The sequence below is a fragment of the Pelophylax lessonae genome (genome assembly GCF_965119305.1).
Source record: "Pelophylax lessonae genome assembly, chromosome: 4".
NCBI classification, from domain to species: domain Eukaryota; kingdom Metazoa; phylum Chordata; class Amphibia; order Anura; family Ranidae; genus Pelophylax; species Pelophylax lessonae.
Genome location: NC_138771.1, coordinates 345185461 through 345206900, shown reverse-complemented (window position 1 = coordinate 345206900; position 21440 = coordinate 345185461). Strand labels below are relative to the sequence as shown.

Below are 21440 nucleotides of genomic sequence, written 5' to 3'. Positions count from 1 at the left end.
CCTCCCCCGACGCCAAGGCCATATGTGTAAACAGTCTCCGGATATTAATATCCGTACCCCGTTCAGGTATAAATCCGGTTTGGTCCGGATGAATCAAGTCTATAATAACACTATTAAGTCGAGTGGCCAAAATCTTAGAAAGGATCTTCCCATCTACATTTAATAAAGAGATAGGTCTATATGATGAACATAATGATGGATCCTTCCCTAATTTAGGGATCACGACGATAACCGCTTCGCTCATTGTTTTAGGGAGTTCCCCATCATTTAGAGATCCTACAAGAGTGGCTAATAGATGCGGACCCAAGAGGTCCATATGGGCTTTATAGAATTCAACAGGAATTCCATCCGGTCCTGGTGTTTTATCAGGTTGTAAGGAAGCCACCACTTCCTGGATCTCCAAGAGAGTAATAGGGGCATCTAATTTGGCCCTATCTCTATCAGTCAAGACCGGAAAGTCCACTGCCTGCAAATAGTGATCTAATTCATCTCCTGAATAATTGACCCTAGTATTATATAGGTTACAAACTTTGATAAAACAGTAAACATGTATATAAAGTTATAACTGTCAACAGTTGCATTCTCTAGAACATTTAGAAGTAGTTAACATATAATAATTAGGATCAAGGAACTCCCTCCATTTACCAGTGAAGGCATGCAGCCTATAGACATAATAGTGTATATTGTCATCCCCAGGCCCAAGAGAACACAACTTTATTCATAGAGATGTACCTTCCCTAGTCCCACTTTGTATAACACCTGCAAAACTCTTGAATAGTGATAAAGTCCCCTACAAAAGTGCATGGACTGGGTACTCACAAATGTTCCAAAACCGTAGCCTCATAGAGTACCTGATGTTTGGCTTTAATGACCCAAAAAAAAAAAAACACTACAAGTCTAACTTGTAGTGTTATCGTACTCTTGCAGACCAAATAACGCTGAAAGTGGGTAAACCAGCATTCACGCCCCTAACCAGGAGGCAGATAGGAATTAGGCACTCATCCAGCTGTTGCAGGCTTCACTGTCTCTTTAGTACTGTTAGGCATCCTCTCCACCATGACTGGGGTGCACATGCCCACAAATAGGTTAGGAACCACGCGGTACAAGTGCTACTTTTTATCCTCTTGGGATAGCCCATCTCTCTAAAGTACTCCAGAAGCGTCTATAGGCTCTGTTTTAGTCTGAAATCCTGCTCCACCTCCATTACTTCCCTGGGATGGCTCCAACATCAACCTGACAGTAGAAGAACACTTCTCAGCTGAAACTCCATCCCTGGTATGACTCTTTTATTTTCCTTGGCTCCTCAAGCACCAGTTTAGAGCAGATTGCTGTAACTCCCACCTCAGCCATCACAGGCAGAGCCAGCTCTTCTACTGGAGATAACAGGGATGATGATTATTCCCACTCCACGATCATGGGCTCCCCATGGATGGAGTCGACCCTGGTGGCAATGGGAGGATCTGTCCACGGCTCACTTGTCCTGTATTGGCTGGGATCAAGTGAGCCTGGCTTCTCCACCTCTAACCGATCTGCCAGATCTCCCTCATCACATGGGACCTCCTGCCAAGCTGCATCTTCTTCTCAAGGCACTTTTAGATCTTGTGGCTGCTCACAATTCGGGAGGATCTCAAAGCAGAAGGCATGGCACCTCCCACAATATGTCCAAGGTGCGTAAGTATGTTACAATTTTGGTAAATAGGGGAAAGGTTTTGTTCACACCATAGCAACACAAGGCAAACCCTTTTCGTGGCAATACCTGCAGACCGGTATTCATTGTTTCCATAGAAAAAGGAACATATCTGCACTCTGTTAACACAGCTGACCTACTGTTGCACTTTCTGGCTATCGTGTATTGTCCACTCCAGGGACTTGTGGTGAGGTCAGTGGCTGGTGAGACACTGGCTAGTATCACAGTCAGATACAACCCCCATATTATTTAGTGAATGAACCCCACATTAATTTTTAGTGAATAAACCCCCTCATCACCATTTAGTGAATAAACCCCCACAGTGTAGCCGAGCGATATGAGATGAAAAATGTCATCTTCATCTTCAGCCAATTGGCTTACGCTTAAAAACCCACGTGTCAGGACGCAGGCAGTCAATCGGATTCTCCAAGACAAATAAGCGTCTGGTGAAAGGAATCTATTGGACAGCAGATTTTTGTTTTTTGTTTCTGCATTCTGTAACAGCCCTGTAAATGCTGAGATTTCGCTGGTCAAGTACAGGACTATTACAGAATGCAGAAATAAAAAATAAAAATTACACTGCTGTATATAGCTACCAACAGTCCTGATTTTATTAAAACAAGTTCTTATGTTGATTAAATTAGTAAATTATGAGAACTAATTAAAGTGCCATATAATCTCTATAATTAAAAGAATAGAACCTGAACCATTCTCTGATTATATAGATTATATATAGCACCTTCATTAATTCTCAAAATGTACTAATTTAACCAGCATAAGGACATGTTTTGGCATGTGTAAACCACACGTGTGAGGTATCGCCACGAACATTAGAATGAGAACAAGAATTCTAGCACTAGACTTCCTCTGTAACTCTAAACATGTAACCTGTAAAAAATGTTAAAGCGTCGGCTATGGAGATTTTGAAGTACTGAGTTTGGCGCCATTGCACAAGTGTGCTCAATTTTGAAGCATATCATGTTAGGTATCTATTTACTCAACATAACATGATTTTTTTCAATATATAAAAAAATCAGACTAACTTTAGGTTTTTTTCTTTTTATTCATTAAATAGTTTTTTGTTTTTTTTAAATGCGTTTGAAAAATTTCTGCGCAAATACTATGTGACATAAAAAGTTGAAACAACCAGAATTTTATTCCCTAGGGTGTCTGGTAAAAAAATATATATAATGTTTGGGTTCTGAGTAATTCTGGATTCTGAGTAATATTCTAGCAAAAAAATGATGATTTTTACATGTAGGAGAGAAGTGTCAAAATTGGCCTAGGTGGCAAATTGTCAGTTACCATAAGTAAGTAATGTAGCACCCTACGGGTAGGTGCTAGGTAAATGCATAGTGGGCCTTGTCTGCCTAACAGCAGGGTCATGATTGCTTTTTGGTTAGGGTGTCATGGCTTCCAGGTGTGCCTGCTGAGAGGGGAGTCTCCCCACTGGCTCTGTGAGAGGCTTCTCATAGGGCATTGGAGGAAACCCAATCAGGAACACATTCAGGCTTGTAACCACCCCAGAAGGCAGATTCTGCTGCAAAGGATTCTGGGAGTGGGTATAAGTTTGAGGGGAGTGCGTGACTGGGCATCTTTGGTGGGAAGCAGAGTCCCGGGAGGTAGAGGGCGGCTGTCTCTCCTACTGTCAGAGGAAGCGGATGTCTCGGGTGCTGCCTGAGAATCCAGAGAGTGCTGAGTTGAGCTGAGGGGGATCCGGTGTGCCGAGAAACAGCGGAGAGCGAGAGGGGTCCAGTCCCAGGAAAGCCTACACAAATCATGAGTACTGAGGATTGCCTAGCGTCAGTGGGGACCACTCCGAAGAAGGTTTTGGGATCCAAGTAGCTGTAGGGGGGTAGTTATAGAAGTTATAGAGGGGGTACCTAGGTTGAGGACCCTGAAGTGTGAAAGGGGGCGCCTGCAGTTTTGTGTGTAGTGCATCAGTTAAGAGTTGCAGCCATATAGGAACTCACAACAAGCTACCTCAAGCCAGTGCAAGGCAGGAGGGAGTAATCAGTGACTTTTGAGTGCAAGTATTGTTAAAAGTTCAGTATTCTACGGTCCTGGATCTTTTGGACTTAAGTCAGAGTTCCAGCACAGCCTTCAGAGATACAGTGTGTTCAAAGCGCCAGTAAGCGTTGGCTAGCGTCGGCTGGTGTCAAGACAGCGCTAACAGGCATTTTTGCTATAAAGTCCCAGAATTGTACATGATCAAGCCAAAGGGATATCCCACTCATCCCCTTCTCCGGTCCCCTAAAAATACAATAAAACAACCAAACAAAGATGCCGGAGTTGTCCATGTCTTAGTTCTCACACCCAGGGTCGCAGCTCACATGGGCTGGAGAGGTAATCGGTAACAATGGCAGACCCACATCAGGCCCAACACCTGGAAAACCTGCTACATTTCGGTGGCTCGTCTGGGATTTTGCCATCAGTTGCTGGGCCAGTTGCCCTTGGCAACGGCAAAAAGAAACGTCCAAAAAATCCATTTTTGTGCCCAGAACTGTTATTCAAACACCGTGCCGGGTGTGAGACTGCAGCTGCGAGAGGAAGGGAGAGTGGGATGAAGTTGGAAGCCCACATGGAAGGGTGCTTGTGGCAACACAAATGTTCTAAGAAAATTGGAATGTAATGAAGACTTTTCATATGGACTATGGAATGTACTCTGCTATCAGAAAATGGAGAGCAGGAGGCAAAAGTGTCAAAGTGTATGAATGCTGCAACTGCTTAACAGTAGGAAGTCCCAGGGTGGGCAGTGAAGATGGTGTCAGGAGTCCCGGGGTGGGCAGAGAAGAGGAGGCTGGAGGTCCTGGTGAGGAGAGTGAAGATTGAGGCCGGGGGCATGGGAAGAGAGGTGCCAGGGACCTGGTAGTTGTGCATACTATATGGAAGGATGTTGACCGTACATTTGACAGCGGGACAATCATTCTCTATAGTTGCTGCACCGATACTGTTGGATCGTAGTCGGCCATGCCAAGAGGGGCGGTTGGGCTAATTCCGGAGCCAGTATGGAAGATGAGGATTGCACGTGTGTGGCAAGGAAGAGAAGTATCGGCCGTGCGACCGACAGCGGGATGCTACTCTTGCCGAGCAAGGAGGAACAGCTGGCTTCAGTAAAGGAAGGCGCAGTTGTGGCCCTTGTGCAATTGAGATGGGCGGATGCATGTCTAGCAAGTGACATGGTCCGCTTAGCAGCTATTTCCCAGAGGCTTGCAGTGAAGAAGCATGGCAGGGGAAGAGTTACAGTACCGCGCAGGAAAGCACGCCACATGCAGATCTGGCCAACAGGAGGAGTCATCGCCCAATATGGCGAAAGGGTGGAGACAGCGGGAAACTTCCGGCCAATCAGGAGTGACTCAGGAGACCCTATTAATATCCCCTCCTTCGGATGTGGCTGTGCGGGAGACACGTGTAGGAGAGAGAGAGACATGTCGTTCGTGAGAGGAGCGAAGAGTGTTCTTGCTATTAGCCGAGAGCAGATCAACCAGCCCAATCACACTCTAGTTTGGGATACCGGTATGTGGATGGTGCCGAATGGCAGACTCATGTTGTGCACCGGAGGCGGTCGAGAGTTCCTAGGAGTGGTATGTCCCCAGTGTGCCACTGTTACTCTGAGGGTGCAGGCGTGGGTCCAATGTGGGCAATGTGGTGATCTGCTGCTCAGGGCAGAGAAAAGTGAGGGCCGTACCAAGAAGCTCACCATTATGTGGGAGACAGGCCTCACTCAGGAGGTGACTGGGAACGAGTCAAAGTTCCTCCGCAGGGCCGGGAGGGGCATGTTCAAGCTCATGATACAGCTGGAGGCCCTGCCAGCAGTCAGTGGGCCTACAGTCTGGGGGAAGGGAGTTCGGTCACAGAGCTCCATAGGGAGGGGATCCGTATCCACCCAAACAGTTGGAGAATGGCCAGAGAAACCTACCTCCTGGGCCATAGCGGGATCCGCCCCCATCAGTATCCCACAGCCTGTAAAACCGGATACAGTTCAAGCATCACCTACCAGCACCAGCAGTGAGGGTGAGAGGGGCCCTGTAAGAGCTGATTTCCCATCCTTCTACATGAAGTATGGATCACTTGAAGGAGGAATGGGTGACTGGGGATCAATTGACAAGACTGAGTGGGAATGGGGGTCAGAAGCTGGGAGCAGCTCCCCAGGTCCCGAAGTGACTGTGCCTTTAGACCAGATAGCCCAGGATGCTATTGAAAGGGGGGAACTGGCCCAGAAATTGGGGATCTGTGACGCCTATGTTACAAGGGTCCCAGACCTCACCCCTCCAGGAAACATTGTTAGGGCCAGAGACCAAAATACAGCGTACAAGGAAAGGATACAGAGAGTATGCACCCCATTTTCTCCACCAGGGAGAGGAAACCGGAGAACCCTCCCCCGGTTGTCCAGGATGCAACAGTGGATGCAGAAGAAGGTTGCACTGGAGTATGGTTTTGACTACCCCTAAGCACCAAGGGAGGTAATGCTATTGGTGGAAAAGTTCAGGGACTTCTGATGCGACAAACTAATTTGGGACTTTCTGTTTGTCCCAAAACCTTACCAAGATTCTCTGGAGGAAGGGCTTAAAGAAAAATTTAACATGGTGAAAACTCGATGGTACTATGGGCGCTTCATCTATATAGATAGGATGGATGCCCGCCGCCCAGATGACTCAAGACACGCTTGGTCCATCCGGGTCAAGAATGAACAAGGGGAGTATGTTCAAGTGCCCCACCCTGAGTATTACATATAAGGACTGCCAGTATTTCATTTCAAGGGAGGAGATCCAGGAGCAGAGAAGAAAAAAAATGTGTGACTGGCTGCCTACCACAACTGACTAAGGAAACTTTAAAAAGATATACTGCTGAATTCAAGTTGCAAGTGTTTGAAGTTTAAAGTGGACCCCTTGGTCCATCAGGCCAGGGTCTTTTGGAAGTCAAGTGTTGCAGTTTCCGAACTTTTAGGGCCATCGGCCCCAGGTCTTCTGGAAAGTTGTTTATTGTGCTAGATCCATCGGGCCAGGATCTTTTTTGGATTACAAATGGCTGTGTGGGACGTCATCCACAGTCTTGACAGATGAAGATATTGCTACAAAGTTCAAGTGCGTCCAGGAACTTTGGTGGGGGGTGCACTGAAGGACCTCTGTGATGTTTACCTGACTCAGCAGGACTGTAGGTCATGAGAGACTGTGACCTGCCTTGTTTCCTTACTGAAGTGCTTGGAAGGACAGCAGAGGGCGCTGTGCTTCACTTCTACAAAAGGGACTCTGCATAGACAGCTAGTGGTAGGGGACAAGCTCTTCAAGGGAGGAGAAGACCCTGGCATGTCAAGACACTGGCTAGTAGAGGCAGCCAGGGAGGGAGTGGAAAGATCGCCCTTACAACCAGTAAGGGAGGGTCTTTCCACTCAACTGTTGAGATAGTTAGGCTTGCATTTCATATGTGTATGTAGTTGACTAACTTTTGCTTCCTTTTTCTCTATACAGATGGGACCACCTTAGAGATAAACAGTCAGGATGCTTGCATTGTATTTTTCTTTGCTGTTCTCCACCAAGTGAGTTTATTTGGTGGGGGTGCATCAGTTTTCATGCACCTTAAACTGTTTATAAAATTTGTACAGCAGAGTGTAAAGATCTATTTTTTTTACGGTAATTTATTTGTAAATTCGTTTTTCCCTTTTCCCCCTTTCCAGGTTTGCGGGATACTCCTTTTTTTGGCAGGAGGCGGCCCCCTAAGAGTCAGAGGGACCTGACTCATATTGGTGTGGGGTGGGTGTAGCACCCTACAGGTAGGTGCTAGGTAAATGCATAGTGGGCCTTGTCTGCCTAACAGCAGGGCCATGATTGCTTTTTAGTTAGGGTGTCATGGCTTCCAGGTGTGCCTGATGAGAGGGGAGTCTCCCCACTGGCTCTGTGAGAGGCTTCTCATAGGGCATTGGAGGAAACCCAATCAGGGACACATTCAGGTTTGTAACTACCCCAGAAGGCAGATTCTGCTGCAAAGGATTCTGGGAGTGGGTATAAGTCTGAGGGGATTGCGTGACTGAGCGTCTTTGGCGGGAAGGATTGCCCCTGGGGGTTCTGCCTAGCGTCAGTGGGGACCACTCCAGAGAAGGTTCTAGGATCCAAGTATCAGCTAGTTGTAAAGGGGGTACCTAGGTTGAGGACCCTGAAGGGATAGAGGGGGTACCTTGATTGAGGACCCTGAAGTGTGAAAGGGGGCACCTGCAGTTTGGGCCCTGAAGAGTCAATGCACAGTGTCTAGTGCATCAGTTAAGAGTTGAAGCCATATAGGAACTCACAACAAGCTACCTCAAGCCAGTGCAAGGCAGGAGGGAGTAGTCAGTGACTTTTGATTGCAAGTATTGTTAGAAGTTCAGTATTCTACGGTCCTGGATCTTTTGGACTTAAGTCGGAGTTCCAGCACAGCCTTCAGAGATACAGTGTGTTCAAAGCGCCAGTAAGCGTTGGCTAGCGTCGGCTGGCGTCAAGACAGCGCTAACGGCCATTTTTGCTATAAAGTCCCAGAATTGTACATAGTCGAGCCAAAGGAGTATCCAAATCATTCCCTTCTCCCATCCCCTAAAAATACAATAAAACAACCAAACAAAGATGCCGGAGTTGTCCATGTCTCAGTTCTCACACCCAGGGTCGCAGCTCACATGGGCTGGAGAGGTAACCGGTAACAATGGCAGACGCACATCAGGCCCAATGCCTGGAAAACCTGCTACAGTAATATACAAATAATTATATATTGTTTTTAAGGTATTTTACTATATTTTAAAAAACTGTACTCAAGTGTCAAGCAGGTGGCTTAACGTACAAATTACTGAAGTTTGAAGTTATAACTTTATAACTTCAAACCAATTATTTCACAGTAATTAGATAAATAATAAATTATTATGTTATAACATATAGCATACCAATATATTATTTTGCTTGAATAAAAAGTACCTTTTCAGCAGCAGCAGATTCTCCCTCTTAATTGTGTGAGAAAAACATGGGATTATGGGTAAACCTTATACCCATAAACCCATGTTTTTTCCTTGTAGTTAAGAGGGCTGGGCTAGAAGGGAGCATGTGTCTTTTAGACACATGCCCACTTCTATGACAGTGAGAGGAGAGCCTCCACTGCAGCATTTTTATTGGACAGCTTGGACCAATGGTATAAAGCTCCAAGCTGTCCATTAAGCTCAGTGCCTCTGACAAGAAATCAGAGGCACTGCGAGCTTATCCTCTCAGTCTGCTACAAACAGCCTCTGACAGGCTGCGCAAGGAGCCCCGTATATCCAGAACCATAGGTGCTAGGAGACCCCAGGTCGCCGAGCTATGACCCTCGCAATTTGATCATTTTTTGTTTTTGTTTTGTTTGCTTTTTTGTTTTTTTTATGTTCATGGCAGGTGAGGCTCTGCCTCCCCTGACTGCACGTCCCTGCTCCACTCTTCCTTCAACTCTGGCACAGTTGCAAAATAAGAGCAGATAAAGGAAGAGATTTGTAGAGGGCAGATACTATACACAGATTACCCAATTCTAAATAAACAAGCAACATAAGAGCAGATAAAGGAGGAGATTTGGAGAGGTTCTGCATCTTGGGTGCATCAATCACATTCAGGTTGAGTATTTAAGAAACACAACATACCGGGTCTAAAATGCATATTAGCCTAAATAAGTAAAGCTTGCATTTATGTTTGTGTTCTTGTGTGAAAAAGCTCAAACAAGTTCCATTCTTTAAACACTGGTGTAGCACCCTACAGGTAGGTGCTAGGTAAAACTATAATGGGCCTTGTCTGTCTAACAGCAGGGCTATGATTTATTTAGCTAGGGTGTCAGGGCTTCCAGATGTGCCTGCTAAGGGGAGAAGTTTCCCCACTGGCTCCTGTGAGAGGTTTCTCATAGGACAGTGTGGAAAGCCCAATCAGGGGACACATCCCAGCTTGTAACTACCCCAGAAGGCAGATTATGCTGCAAAGGATTCTGGGAGTGGGTATAAGTTTGGGGGGAAGTGCATGGTACAGTGTTTTTGGCGGGAGCAGAGTCCCAGGAAGGAGAGTGCAGCTGTCTTTCCTCCTGTCTGAGGAAGGTGGATGTCTCAGGGTGTCGCCTGAGTGTCCAGAGAGTGCTGAGTTGAGCTGAGGGGATCCCGAGAGCTTGCAGAGAGAGAGAGGGGTCCAGTCCCAGGAGGCCTACACAGGTCGTAAGTACTGAGGATTGCCCCTGGGGGTCTGCCTGAAGTTAGAGGGGACCACTCCAGAAGAGGTTCTGGGATCCAGTGTCAGCTAGCTGTAAAGGGGGTACCTAGGTTGAGGACCCTGAAGCTACAGAGGAGGTACATAGTCAGTGGACCCTGAAGAGTTCAAGGTCAAAGGGGGCACCTGCAGTTTGGGCCCTGAATTGCACAGAGCGTGCCAGTTACAGTGACAGCTATACAGAGTTCTACTATATACTACCTCAAGCTGTGCCAGGCGGGGGAAGTATTCAGTGACTTTCACAGTACAACAATGTCAGGAGTTCTACAGTTCTGAGTCTTGGATCTTCTGGACTATAAGTCGAGGATTCAGCACTTCTTCTGTTCTACAGAGTGTTCTCAGTGTCAGTGAGCGTTGGCTGGTGCCGGCTGGCGTCAAGGAAGCGCCAACGGGCATTTCAGAAGTAAAGTCCCAATTGTAATTAGTTAAGCCTCAAGGAGTATCCCCCTTATTCCCTTCTCCCATCCCCTAATTCCAATAAAACCCACAAACAAAGATACCAGAGTTGTCGCTGCTTCAGTTGTCACACCCAGGGTCACAGCTTACATGGGCTAGAGAGATTACCGGTACTAATGGCAGACCCACATCAGGCCATAAGCCTGGAAACCTTGCTACACTGGTTTATTGCAACATTTCTGTAAAGTCTCATGTTTACTTTTAACAGGGGTATTGCTGTCCATCCATACACAGCTCATGGACCAGAAGAAATGGATCTGCAAAAAGGAGAAGGTGTTCGTATCCTGGGAAAGTTCCAAGAAGGCTGGCTTCGAGGAATCTCATTGGTCACAGGAAAAGTTGGTATCTTCCCCAGCCATTGCATTCACCCGGTACCAAGGTTAGTGCTGTAATATATATATAAAATGTTTGCCTAAAATTACTTTCAAACAACATACTGTAGCTAGCTCTTTAGTAAAGAGATGTTAGAAGGAAAATGAAAAGGAAGGAAGGAAGCCATCAGCTCAGTATTTGTAATACAGTAATAAAAACCTTTTTTTAAATTAACCCCTCCCTCCTGTTTAAAAAAAATAAAAAAGCAGTTCTTGCCCTCTCCATGCTGTAGAGCAGTTCCGCCTATCTTCCCTTATGTTCCAGCACCAGTCCAGGGTGAATGTTGCTTGGGGTCATTCAACTTACTTGCATCATGAAGCCATCTTGGGCTCACAGGAGAATGCTGCAAAGAACAGCGCCATGTCATTGCATAACTACAGTTCTCAGTATTTATAAAGATAACCCATTATATCATGTAATCAGACCAAAGACATCAGGTAAAAGGGAATGTATAAAGAATTTTAAAAATAAGCTAATGCAGGGGGAGGAGAACTGGAGTGTGGGTGGTGGTCCAAATCTTGAGTATGGGCTTTCAAGCAATAAAAAAAAAAAAAAAATGTGAGACAGTGGAAATACTTTCATGGAAACGTTACAATAACTTAAATAATAATAACTTAAAATTCACTGTCAATGCTCTTTAACCACTTCAGCCCCGGAAGGTTTTACCCCCTTCATGACCAGGTTATTTTTTTGCGATACAGAACTACATTACCTTAACTGACATATGCGCTGTCGTGTGACGCTGTACCCAAATACATTTTATGTCCTTTTTTTTTTTACCAATAGAGCTTTCTTTTGGTGGTATTTGATCACCTTTGCAGTTTTTATTTTTTGTGCTGTAAACAATAAAAGAGCAACAATTTTGAAAAAAAAAAAAATATATACAGTGGGTACGGAAAGTATTCAGACCCCCTTACATTTTTCACTCTTTGTTATATTGCAGCCATTTGCTAAAATCATTTAAGTTAATTCTTCTTCCTCATGAATGTACACATAGCACCCCATACTGACAGAAAAACACAGAATTGTTGACATTGTTGCAGATTTATTGAAAAAGAAAAACTGAAATATCACATGGTCCTAAGTATTCAGACCCTTTGCTCAGTATTTAGTAGAAGCCCCCTTTTGATCTAATACAGCCAGGAGTCTTTTTGGGAAAGATGCAACAAGTCTTTCACACCTGGATTTGGGGATCCTCTGCCATTCCTCCTTGCAGATCCTCTCCAGTTCTGTCAGGTTGGATGGTAAACGTTGGTGGACAGCCATTTTTAGGTCTCTCCAGAGATGCTCAATTGGGTTTAAGTCAGGGCTCTGGCTGGGCCATTCAAGAACAGTCACGGAGTTGTTGTGAAGCCACTCCTTCGTTATTTTAGCTGTGTGCTTAGGGTCATTGTCTTGTTGGAAGGTAAACCTTCGGCCCAGTCTGAGGTCCAGAGCACTCTGGAGAAGGTTTTTGTCCAGGATATCCCTGTACTTGGCCGCATTCATCTTTCCCTCGATTGCAACCTGTCCCTGCAGCTGAAAAACACCCCCACAGCATGATGCTGCCACCACCATGCTTCACTGTTGGGACTGTATTGGACAGGTGATGAGCAGTGCCTGGTTTTCTCCACACATACCGCTTAGAATTAAGGCCAAAAAGTTCTATTTTGGTCTCATCAGACCAGAGAATCTTATTTCTCACCATCTTGGAGTAATTCAGGTGTTTTTTAGCAAACTCCATGCGGGCTTTCATGTGTCTTACACTGAGGAGAGGCTTCCGTCGGGCCACTCTGCCATAAAGCCCCGACTGGTGGAGGGCTGCAGTGATGGTTGACTTTCTACAACTTTCTCCCATCTCCTGACTGCATCTCTGGAGCTCAGCCACAGTGATCTTTGGGTTCTTCTTTACCTCTCTCACCAAGGCTCTTCTCCACCGATAGCTCAGTTTGGCCGGACGGCCAGCTCTAGGAAGGGTTCTGGTCGTCCCAAACGTCTTCCATTTGAGGATTATGGAGGCCACTGTGCTCTTAGGAACCTTAAGTGCAGCAGAAATCTTTTTGTAACCTTGGCCAGATCTGTGCCTTGCCACAATTCTGTCTCTGAGCTCTTCAGGCAGTTCCTTTGACCTCGTGATTCTCATTTGCTCTGACATGCATTGTGATCTGGAAGGTCTTATATAGACAGGTATGTGGCTTTCCTAATCAAGTCCAATCAGTATAATCAAACACAGCTGGACACAAATGAAGGTGTAGAACCATCTCAAGGATGATCAGAAGAAATGGAAAGCACCTGAGTTAAATATATGAGTGTCACAGCAAAGGGTCTGAATACTTAGGACCATGTGATATTTCAGTTTTTCTTTTTTAACCACTTTACCACCGGAGGATTTTGCTGTCTTACGTCCAGGCCACTTTTTGCGATTCGGCGCTGTGCGACTTTAACTGACAATTGCGCGGTCATGCAACGCCATACCCAAACTAAATTTACGTCCTTTTTTTCCCACAAACAAAGCTTTCTTTTGGTGGTATTTGATCACCAGTGCGCGTTTTACTTTTTGTGCTATAAACAAAAAAAGAGCATTTATTTTGAAAAAATAACAATATTTTTAACATTTTTTTATATGAAATTCCCCCAAAAAAAATGTAAAAATCAAATTTTTTTAAAATTTTTGGCCAATTTGTTTTCTTATACCTATGTTTGGTAAAAAAAATCACGATAAGCGTATTTTGATTGGTTTGCGCAAAAGTTATTGCGTTTACTAACTACGGGAAAGATTTCTGTCATTTTTGGTGTTTTTTTTAAACGCGTAATGGCGGTGATGTGCGATTTTTTTTTGGGGGACTGCGACATTGCGGCGGACAGATCGGACCCTTGACTGACATTTTTGACACTTTTGGGGGTACCAGTGACATTACTGCAGTAATCAGTGCTATACATATGCACTGATACTGTAAAAATGACACTGGCAGTGAAGGGGTTAATTTTATTGGAGAGGGAGGGGTTAATGTATGCCTGGTGCTTACTGACGTGTGGGGGGGGAGGTGACTGAGTGACAGAAGGACAGATCGGATGTTCAGCTATGCTGAACACTCCGATCTGTCAGTCCCTGTCACTTAGGAGATCCGCCCGCTCTGTTTACACAGGCAGGCGGATCTCCTCACTCGATTCCCCGACGATCGGGGCAGAGCAGCGGCGATCGCCGCCGCTCCTCCCCTGGCCCGACTCCCGCTGTGAATGAAAACAGTGGGAGCGCCGCCTACAGGGGGAGGAGGCCAGCGACGTAGGTCTACGTCGCTGGACGATAACGAACCACTTTGCCGCAGTACGCTCAATGTGAGCGGAGGCAAAGTGGTTAATAAATCTGCAACAATGTCAACAATTCTGTGTTCTTCATCAATTTATAAAAATATGTATTCTGCTACATATTTTTGGTAAAAAAAAAAAAAAATCCAATAAGTGTATATTGATTGGTTTGCTCAAAAGTTAAAGCATCATGGAATATATTTTTTTCTTACTAGTATTGGGGACTATCAGCGACTTATAGCAGGACTGCGACATTGCGGCGGACAAATTGGACACCTAATTGACACTTTTCACAATTTTTTGGGGACCAGTGACAATAAAACAGTGATCTGTGCTAAAAATATGCACTGTCACACTTCTAATGACACTGGCAGGGAAGGGGTTAACATCAGGGAGGTTAAATGTGTCCTTAGGGAGTGCTTACTAACTGTGTGGGGGCAGGTGCTCTGACTGGGGAAGAAAGACAGCCATGTTCCTGATTAACAGAAACACAAGATCTCCATCTTCTCCCCTGTCAGAACGGCGATCTGCCTTGTTTACATAGGCAGACCGCCATTCTGCCTTTCTGGTGAATGATTGCGGGTGGCCAGCGGACATCGCATCTGCCAGACCCGCTGATTGGCTCCCCTCTGTCCAATCAGCATGCGATCGTGCCTCTGGCGGCGATCGCGCCCCCTAGAGGCTATTGCACATAACGACGTACAGGTACGTGATTTTGTGCAATAGAGCCGACTTTTCACAGTAAATGTACATTAGGTGGTCAGCAAGTGGCTAAAGTTTTTTAGCTCTTTGTACAGAATCGCAGGTAAAAATATTGCTGATTTTACATCGGGACAATTTAATGTTCTGGTGTCACTACACGTTTTGGACAGAGGTCCCCCTAAAAATAGGTTGGGGTAGAGTTTGGAAAACCATACTATGGTATTTATACAAAATTTATTGGAATTTCGGTTGGATCTGAACACATCTTTGCAGTACAGCTTCCTATACTAGGCTGTTTGTTGTGTAAAATGAATAGTTATACACTGTAAATCTAGATTTATGAATGTTTGAAAAGTAGCATAATACTAAAGCTTTTAAACATTCTGGCAATTGCTAGAAATGCTGCAACTTTGACTAAAATGCTTTCACGTTACATACTAAAATGTATAGAAATTACATGCTGCGATTCTGTAATTATACATTCCGCAGTCACGATGCATTCCGAAGCCATCCTGTTTTCCTACACATTGTTATAAAGGTGTGATTGTGGGGAAAATGAGATCTACTTTGAGAAAATGCAAATGGAAATGTGGGTGAAATGTAAAATCATTGAGAGGGAAAATGCATTAGTTCACTTTAAGTGGTTACATTAGTATTTACAGTTTTGGATGGTCATAATGTATTGCATATAGCTAATAAGAGGGGATAGAACCATGGATTGTCATTACAGCAACAGTAATGGAACAAAATGCCTTGAAAGCTTGAATGCAATTTTGAAGGGTGGCACCCTGAAGTTCTGGAATGGCTGTGTTTTGTTAATTGCAAATTTTATTCTTTTTTTTTTTTTAACAATTTTTTTTTCTTATATCCTGTTTATCCTTATATCTGATGCTCATTGTTTGTTGGATCTGCGCTTACTGCATCACTTTGAAATTCATTTTTACAGATATCACATATTCCTTGGGATGTGTTGGCACCTTAGTTAAATACAATTTAGCATCATTGTTCTTTTTGTGTGGGTGATTATTTTGCATCACACCTTTGATTGATAAAACCTCTTATTAAAATGTATGTAGCGTTCACCCTGGAGGGGCTGCTGTGAATGATACAGCTTCTCCTAAAGTAGTACAGAAGCTGCCAGTCACAAGCACAGTTCCATGCACATGAGTTTATTGAGGAATAATATGAAACAGAAGAGGGGTTCAGGAGTTTCAGGATACTCCAAAAAGATTAACAAGAAGACAGACTTTCCGCACAAATTCTTGTAGTAGCAAGTACACAAGTCCCAACCAGATCTTACTTACAATGTCCAAGTATCTGTCTGCCACCTAGCCTCCACAGGTAGATCCTCAGTGAGGAAGATAAAAGATCCTTCCCCAGACCAGGACTTAAGAACAATGCCTTATAGCAAAAATCCATTAGCAATCTTCTCTAGGTCCTCAGCTCAGCTCTTGCTGGGGCCCAGTCACCCTTGTTTTAGTGTATCTGTTCACCTCCTAGCAGAGGAAAGAATACTCTGGAAAGGCCTCCCAAACATTTATCACCTGCCTAGCCAACTTTTGGGTGCCTTCTTCCAAGGATTGGCTGGAGCATGATAAATATTTATACTGGACATTTGACTCTCCCTGCCCTATATTGTGGAAGCTTCTTCCAGAACCAAGTGGTAGAAATCAAACACCAAGCTTAGGAAACATTGACCAGGCAAACACAATAGATTACTTCACTACATGTATGTATAGCCGAAACATTTTTTTATAGCTTTGGATAGTAGTAGAGAAAGAGTGGAAGTCCTGTCAAGTTTCTATTCCTGTATTCCCACTAGGCAGATTTACTAATGGAGACACCTGCCCTGGTGGCAGCTGTCTAAGAGGGTATTTCACCCCACTTTATAGAGATTTTCTCTCACTCTCTGTTGGGTCTCATGAACAGATTAGCAAAAGGAAATCTGAGTACTACACAGAAAAAATAGGGTAAACCGCCCCTGTGCTATCCAAAACTAGAAAAAAAAAAAAAAAAAAAAAAGGTTTTGTCTGCATGCGTTCCTCAAGAAACCGTAAACCTTAGCAGTATATAGCCTCCTAAGGTAGAAAAATAGCATCTGAATGTTCAAGAAATACTAGACTGTTAAAGCCATTGTTAAAGTAAAAGTTCACCTTTTTATACCCGTACACAGGATGTAGCATGTGACATGTTCTAGTTGTCCCTCCTGAGCTCCTCAACAACTACCATTACCCCCCCCCCCCCCCCCGTGTGACAGTGGATGAGGTTTCCCTGCACCCACTGTCACATTTTGAAGACAGCAAGGCTTTGCTGATATTTAAGCACTAGAAATATAGTGTATGTGCATTTAATATTTTTTAATTAAGGGTCAACTTAGACTTTAAAAATATTGTGTGCTCAGGTTGGTGTATCGGAGTGCCCTTCTACGCAGAATGCTCATATGCAGGCACAGGCCCTTGTAACTTATTTTTCTAAAACTGCCAGGGTTCCTGTATACGCCCAGGGAAGGTAGGTTTCCCTGCTTCCCTTTATCAGGAGTTCAGAGGCAATACCTGATATGAGTAAGTGATCTGCAGTTGGGTGAGTGGCCAACCACTGTCAGAGACAGTATTTGGGCAGCTAGACAGGAGCCTATAGCATGCAGCTTCTCCAGAAGACCCAGTTACTGTGGTAAGGCCATCTCCAATTGCTACCAGAGTACTGTAGTTCCAGTAAAGTGGCTCCTTCTGGGTGCCCTCAGCTGCGATCTCTTCATCTGATAACCTGTGTTACCAGGTCTGCTCTAGAACTTCACTGAGAGACACGCTGTTTTTGAGGATAAAGGCAAGCATCTGTCTGTTTTCTAAACAGATTTTGCTGCAGGAGAGAGCCCCTTTCACACATATGGACCATTCGTCCGCTTTTCTTCCATCCCTTGACAGATGAAAAATGGACTCAATGCATTCCTATGGAAAAACGGATGACAATGGATGATCATTCATTTACATCCATTTTTTTACATTCATGAAAGTCCTATTTTTCCTCTGTTTAAAAATGGATCAGACAAACAACAGATGAAAAATGGGTGACAACGAATTAAAAACTGATGACAACGGATGAAAAACTGAAGACAAAAAATGAAAAACTGATGTTGACTGAAAAAATCACACATATGGACTGTCCGTCCCTTTTTCATCCATCCGTTGACGGATTCAATGCATTCCTGTGGAAAAAGGATGACAACGGATGATTATTCATTTACATACATTTTTTTTGAATGGAGGAAAGCCCTATTTTTCATCCATTAGAAAACAGATTGGACGAAAAACAGATGAAAAATGGATGACAACGGATGAGAACTGATGAAAAACTGATGACAAAGGATGAAAAACTGAAGACAAAGGATGAAAAACTGATGTTGACTGAAAAAATCACACATATGGACTGTCTGTCCCTTTTTCATCCATCCGTTGACGGATTCAATGCATTTCTGTGGAAAAAGGATGACAACGGATGATTATTCATTTACATACATTTTTTTTGAATGGAGGAAAGCCCTATTTTTCATTCATTAGAAAACAGATCAGGCGAAAAACAGATGAAAAATGGATGACAACGGATGAGAACTGATGAAAAACTGATGACAAAGGATGAAAAACTGATGACAAATGTATTTTTTATCCTTTGCCATCAGTTTTTTATCCATTTTTCATCCTTTATCTTCAGTTTTTTCATCTGTTGTTATCTGTTGTCATCCGTTTTTCATCCTTTGTCATCAGTTTTTCATCTGTTGTTATCTGTTGTCATCATTTTTAACGGATGAAAAATAGGGCTTTCATCTGTTAAAAAAAACGGATGTTGAAAGAAGCGGATGAAAACGGATGTGAATGAATGATCATCCATTTACAATCCAATTTTTCCATGGGAATGCAGCGATGTCTGTTTTTCATTCATCGTTGGATGGATGCAAAACGGTTGAATGGTACGTATATGCCTTAGGGCCCTTTCACACATACAGACCATTCTTCCGTTCTTCATCCATCCGTTGACGGAAGAAAAACAGACATCAATGCATTCCTATGAAAAAATGGATTGTAAATGGATGATCATCCATTTACATCCGTTTTCAGTGGCTTCCATCAACATCCATTTTTTTGAACGAATGAAAGCCCTATTTTTCATCTGTTAAAAAAAAAGAACGGATAAAAAACGATGACAACGGTTGAAAAACGGATGACAATGGACGACAAAGGATGACAATGGATGAAAAGCAGACAACGGAAGACAAAGGATGACAACGGATGAAAAACTGATGTGAAACTGATGTTGACTGAAAAAACTTGATGACAAAAAAACGCGACTGAACTGATGAAATGAATGTTCCATATGCAAATACATCTTACCCTGAGTCACAGGGACATTGCTGTGAAGAGGACATGTTTGTGCAGCTTTTATAATCTGTGTTGTATTATTCAGGAGTGTGCATTGTGTGCATGCTCTTGCTATTCTGACCCTGTTTTGCATTTAAATTTAAACTTTGCACCTGTAACTGCAAGTTACAGTTATTCTCCCATCTAATTATTTGGCCAATTACCTATTCTGTTATTATTACAAGTTGTTGTTCAGTAAGTTATATTTTGTATTTCTTTTGTGTGATTTATGGGTCAAGCACCACCTGTGCTCAAGCTTCTATGTTTAATACATATCTGTGGATCGTGTTCCTTCTAGAACATTTGTTATACATTCTACCCCGCTGATTTTCTTTACATCGGCAGAACATGTCTTCATTTACATTCATGTGTGAATCCTCATTGCCTAGTACGCTTGAAATATTCAGGCAATGGAATGGAAATTGTGGTTTGTGTTCTTAGTGCTCATTCTGCATCCTCTTCATTGTTCTCCCCCTAAACCATTACAATAAAAACTAACTACAAGAAAAGGCATAAATAGAACAATAATAAGCAGCACAATCTTGCCGCCGAGTTGGCAATTCTGCATTGCAGAAGCCTATTTTATCCTCCCAGAAATGTGTGCACAAATGAAATGAATCGGTTTGTTGGCTGCTTTGCCAGAGAGTAGCCGTATTATTAAACCATAAATCAGGACCAATAGGCAGCCGAATACAACACCAGCCAAGTTTGTGAAAATTGTACCATATGGCATAGTTTAGGTTGAATTATGGGAATTTAGACTTTAACCATATGCTTCAGGGAAAAGAGACAAATGTGTGCATCTTTACCAGCAATGTACACAGATTCCTCTTTCGTTAATTAAAACACTAAGGCCCCTTTCACACATACGGTTCAGTTTATCAGTTCAGTCACATCAAAATGTATCCGTTTTTCATCCGTTTTTCATCCATTTTTCATCCGTTTTTCATCAGTTATCATCCGTTTTTCTTCAGTTGTTATCCGTTTTTCATCCGTTGTCACCCGTTTTTCATCCGTTGTCATCCATTTTTCGTCCGATCCATTTTTTTGACGGATGAAAAATAGGGCATTCATACGTTCAAAAAAACGGACATTGACGGAAGCGGATGAAAACGGATGTTAACTGATGATCATCAGTTGTCATCCGTTTTTACATAGAGATACATTGATGTCCATTTTTCATCCGTCAACGGATGGATGAAAAACGGACAAACGGACAGCATGTGTGAAAGGGGCCTTAGGGATATATTTTTAAAGCAGACAATCTGGCAATTGCCAAACACTCAATGCAGGTGAATCTTCCTGCTACATGTGTTAAATGACACCACTGTGTTTGGTGAAAGTCATATTCACTACTGCTTTACAAATATGCTCCATAAACTTGCTTTAACTGAATGTAAAGTTTGCAAAGCTTGATGGCTTCAAATGAACATGATCTGACCTAAAAGAAAAAATTGTAAGGCAACCTCCTAATTGTAGTGTCTGCAAATATCCATTCTGGCATTAAGGCTCGGTTTCCACTAGTGCGATTTGCTGTGCGACTTGACACATGTCAAGTCGCACAGCAAGTCAAAAGCCATTAATTTCTATCTGGCCCGTTTCCATTGCCGCGGCTTCAGTTGCGGCGACTTCAAAAGTAGTTTGTGCACTACTTTTGAGCCTTCTTCAGTGCGACTTCCCTCTATAATGAGGGACAAGTCTCACTGAAAGCCACAAACAACTTAAGCTACGAAGTCGCGCTAGAAGTAGCACGACTTCATAGCCGCACTAGTGGAAACCTAGCCTAAAATCCAACTCTGTGGGGTCTCCTTGAATCCTAGCCTCAAGCTGTACATGGACCCTCAACTTCTGCCTAAGATAAAGCTGACCACAGATGGATTTTTTTTCATTCAGCCAATGGACTGAACAAAAAAAAATAAAAAAAATAAAGAAGGGAAGTGGATGGAGGAATCCCCCCTTGTCAGCGGACATAGTATTCTGACAGTAGGGCTCTAAGCTGTAAGAATACTCTTATCAGGGGCTGAAGCTGCTGATAGAGAACAGTTTTCCAACATTCCCATTTGACAGAAGTTAATCTAATAATCAACTTCTGTGAAGCAGGGGCAGCCACACACGGATCGAAATTCAGCTGGTCCCTGCTGAAGCAGTCACATTTTGATCCATCTTTGGCCAGCTTTAGGTAAAGCCCCATTCTCTCCCTGCTTTAATTCACAGCCCTCTTATTCAAATACCATATTCCAGGTTGACATTGGGCTCTGGTACTTAATGGTTAAATGTAAGTAGGGATTAAAGTGTAACTAA

General features: G+C 43.5%; 1 protein-coding gene across 2 annotated transcripts in view; it reads left to right on the top strand.

Moving 5' to 3' along the window:
* Positions 1-21440, top strand: part of SH3RF2 (SH3 domain containing ring finger 2) — a 235406-nt gene that overhangs the window by 187309 nt on the left and 26657 nt on the right. For both annotated transcript variants that reach the window (XM_082254246.1, XM_082254245.1), the window contains exon 7: positions 10580-10750. In XM_082254246.1, coding sequence (XP_082110372.1) covers positions 10580-10750 — 171 coding nt within the window. The remainder of the gene's footprint in view (positions 1-10579; positions 10751-21440) is intronic.